The sequence below is a fragment of the Mauremys mutica genome, chromosome 4 (assembly GCF_020497125.1).
Source record: "Mauremys mutica isolate MM-2020 ecotype Southern chromosome 4, ASM2049712v1, whole genome shotgun sequence".
Lineage (NCBI taxonomy): Eukaryota > Metazoa > Chordata > Testudines > Geoemydidae > Mauremys > Mauremys mutica.
This window is the reverse complement of record NC_059075.1, coordinates 88232450-88236601: the sequence shown is the minus strand read 5'-3', so window position 1 is coordinate 88236601 and position 4152 is coordinate 88232450. Positions and strand designations below refer to the sequence as shown.

The 4152-nt window shown below is 45.2% G+C and overlaps 1 protein-coding gene across 1 annotated transcript; it reads right to left on the bottom strand.

Moving 5' to 3' along the window:
• Positions 1 to 281: 281 nt before the first annotated feature.
• On the bottom strand, positions 282 to 3254 carry FIBIN (fin bud initiation factor homolog). The gene has a single exon (XM_045015933.1). The coding sequence runs from the start codon at positions 2759 to 2761 to the stop codon at positions 2123 to 2125; it is 639 nt and encodes a 212-aa protein (XP_044871868.1). The 5' UTR covers positions 2762 to 3254; the 3' UTR covers positions 282 to 2122.
• Positions 3255 to 4152: the final 898 nt, after the last annotated feature.

The following is a 4152-nucleotide window of genomic DNA, read 5'->3' as shown; positions in this document are numbered from 1 at the left end:
AGTTCTATATGTTGATTTTTCTTTTTAGCATTACTTGCATTGAGCAGTTGTGTGCTGAAGAATTTTATATTTTTTTGTAAAAAGCAAGTTCTCACTAGGTAGGTACTTTATATTCCAGCAATTTTGCTGAAAAGATATGTTTGACAACCTTGTGATTAAAATCAGGTATAGACTCATATAGAACCGTAAAAGAAAATGTGTGCTTCATTTTTGTGTTCAAATATTTATTAAAACAACACATGAACAATTATTATTTTCACCCAAACAGTGATCCTGCCGGCAGTACCAGTAATGCAGTAGATAATATTCCACCCAGTTGATTAAACATTGATGGTAGTAAAGATTAAACCATAATGCAAAGACCTGCTATGCACTTTTGCTATTGTCTAGGAGCACAAATAATTTTTAATAACAGATTAGCTAGCAAAAGTACAGCGGTAACCACAAATAAAAATCACTGTCTTGGAACAGACAAAACCTTTTATCGGGTTTAGAAAAATAAGACTCTAAAAGTCTAGGGTCTGATAATACAAACACTATTGGGAGCAGTGCTGATTTCTGCTTTCCATTTCTTATTTAAAGTTACTCACGTGCGTAAGTTTTTGTAGGGTCTGAATCTCAAATGCCTTTTCAGCTGGCTCTTGGGATTTGATAACTTAGAGTCACATATAAGCAAGGCTTAAAGAGCACAAGCTCTGCCAGAATGGTTTTCTTCTATCAAAACACAAATGAAAATCACAGCTTTAAATTATTTAGCAGAACAATATTTTACATAAGCAGAATATATGTGCTGTTAACAAACCAAGAAAGCTAAGGATTTATTAGCAGGCCAAAGGGCCTATGTTTGAATGAGTAAAAAAAATTATCAAAACAAAAAACAAAACCGATTCGAGATCCATAGTCCAGTACATATTCATTTGAAAATGGTTCCAAAAAAGTACCTTGTTTTGTCCATGTTTATGGTAGTTGAATCAAGAATCTAGCTGGAAAAGATGACATTAACTACTGGTAGAAAATCTAAAATGACAACGTTACTTTATTGTGATCAGAGATGCACAATATATAACACAGAGTATTTTTTTTTAAATATTGGGACACTTAATTTAAACATACCTCTAAACTTCAGCTTCCTATACATGTGCTATTTGTTTACAATTTACAACCCATAACTTTTAAAAAAAATAAACCAGAAATCAAATCTTATAAATACAGTCCCAGAAAGAAAGTTGTGTGTTAATGGGAGGTACATAATAAAATCTACAGAACTTCAGAACACACTCCATGTGTTATTAAACTGCAATTAGGACCTACTTCGAAAAAACAAGGCCTGATCCTCTGCTGTTTGGTACCTTGTGCAGCCATTTTATACCTATGCAAAGTCCTTGTAAAATGCTAGCAAAGGGCAGGTTACAGCACCTTTCCTTCTATTGAGTAGCACCTTACTCTTTAGTAAGCTTATTATTTTGAAATCAACAGAGCTTCTTCTGGAACAAGGTGCTGCTACTCACCATCAGTAAAGGTGGCAGACTCTGTGGCAGCATTTTATACTTACTTTGCATAGGTGTAGAGTGAGGACAGAAGTGCAAGGCAAGTAGAGTAGCAGGCCCATGATATCAACCCTTTAATAACACTGTCACAGCAATGTGCTAAATCTCCCCATTAACTGATATTTGCTTTTAATTTTTTTCTATATTAATCTAAACAAGATTTTATGGGGGAGAGGGGGAAATCCCCCATTTTGTGCTGATTGGAAAGTTGGGCACCATCCAGGGCCAGACTGCAACCTTCTTGTTGGTATTGAGTAGTTACCTGCAAGACTTCACTGGGACAAGTCCTGCCAGCAAATGCTCAGCAACCTGCCAGATTCTCCACTGCCTTGTACCTGGGTCCTATAATTTGTAGCAGGGAGAGGCCCACGGTTGAATGCAAAGAGCATGGTGAAAAGGAGTCCCCCTCGCCATGATGGGCACCAGGTGACTCTAGGCTTGGCTTGGTTTTGTCAATGCCACTTCCCCTCCAAGGAGAAGCCCCCAGCTGGGACTCCTGTGCTTACTGCTCCTAGCAACCACCACAAGAAGCTGTTTCCTAACCCAACGTCCAGGTCTCTGCTGCCCCAGGGGCATCACCCTTTGAGATACTCGTTCCTGAGCCTGTTTAGCCTGGCGTCGTGGCTCCTGACGGTTAAGGAGAGCAGCTCGTACTTATCCCGGAGCCCCGCGGAGATGCCCAGGGTCTCCGTGAGCAGGACCCGGGTGTGCACCAGCATGGCCTGGAAGTCATCATTGAGGCGGCTCTCCTCCTTGCTCTCGTGCTCCTGGCCCTGCCGGAACTTGCTCTCCAGCTCGGCCAGGGACTTGTCGGAGTTGGAGTAGGCGTCGCCGATCTGCTGGGACTCCCTGCGCAGGTACTTGCCGTAGCTCTCCTCCCCGTCCAGGTCGTACGAGATGCTCCTGCTGATGCCCTCCAGCACCCGGCCCGCGTCCTCCACCTGCCGGCCCAGGATGGTGAACTCCTCCCGCAGGGTGAGGCTGGGCCCGCCGCCCGCCGGCCCCTGCTCCCCGCCCGGGCTGCAGCGCCGGTGCTCGCTCACCCTGAAGAGCAGCTGGCACTTCTCCGGGTCGTCGTTCTCCTCGTAGTCGCCGTCCGGCACGAAGTAGTGGTGCAGGGTCCCGTTGGACATCTCCGGGTGCAGGGGACCGTCGAAATAGCCTCGGCACAGGCTGCCCAGGCAGCTGAGCCACAGCAAGCGCAGCCCCAGCATCCCGGGGGCGGGAGTGAGCCAGAGGGGCTCGGAAGGGGCGCAGAGGGATCGGCTGGTCGGAGGGAGCAAACACGCCGCACACGACCCTGCCCGGCTATCCCCCGGGATCGGGGCAGCTCAGGGAGCCGCAGCAGCCGAGGCAGTCCGCTTCCTCCAGCCGCTCCTCACAGACTCAGCATGCTTCATTAAAGGCACTGCCCTGCTCCAAGCTGCATCCCAGCCAGACGAGATCCCCTGGAAGATCCCCTGCTGCCCTGACTCACGTCGGGGATTCCCCCCCACGGCCGCCCCTTTTCCAGGGCTCAAGCAAAACGTTGTGACTTTCTTCTTTTTCCCCTTCTTCCCCCTCCTCTCTCTTGCCGATGAAATGTAGCAAAGCCGAGGGGGTGCAGAGGAAGGCGGAGATCAGATAGCTCAGTCTGGGGCTCCGGAGACCTTTGCTACTATTTCTTTCACATCTGGACTGGTAATGTGCAACTTTGCTTTTGGCTAATGCTATCCCTAGGATCTCTCTGCTCTCAAATTACACCACGGTTCCGTCACTTAAAAAGCCAAGAAGCCAGTTTGGAAAGAGTCCTTACAGTAGGACTCCCTTATTAAAGCTACAGTACCATGCATACGTGTGGGTCCATAAAGATCTGCCACTACAACCGATTCGTGTTGAAAAAGTAAATAGGGCATTCAAAGGGGAAAGTGTCACCAGTCATTCAACAAGTCAAAGTTCTGACAGCAGTGAATATATTAGTTTGAAAAGATTAGCCAGAAATACCAAAAAGATTCCCTACTTAACTAGCATCTTCTCTCTTACAATCCCTGTAATTAACATTTCTTGAACACTGTCATTTGCAGAAACAGCAGTATGTGCTTCCTTTTAAGTAAGAAGTTAACAGGCTTGATTATGGAAGGTAGACAACAGGCTATCCCTCCTCACCCTTTAAAAATTGAGCAATCATAGTATTTTTAAAGTGTTTCACTATAGTTCCATATAGGCTTCAAAGTGTGGAAAAATAAATACAGGATGAGAGGTCTGGAAAGATAAAAAGAAGATATCTATTCTTTCAAATCATACAGTTAATCACTGATAACAGGAAAGAGAAAATAAAGGATATAGAATAAAGCTTCAATATGATAAAACTTGCTAGGTTAAAGCTGAAAAATGAAATTTCATCTTATCAGATGAATATAAGAATATTAGGATGGCCATACTGGGTCAGACCAATGATCCATCTAGCTCAGTATCCTGTCTTCTGACAGTGGCCAGTGCCAGGTCCTTCAGAGGGAATGAACAGAACTGGTAATTATCAAGTGATCCATTCCTTGTCTCCCATTCCTGGCATCTGGCAAACAGAGGTGAGGGACACCATCCCTGCCCATCCTGGCTAGTAGCCACT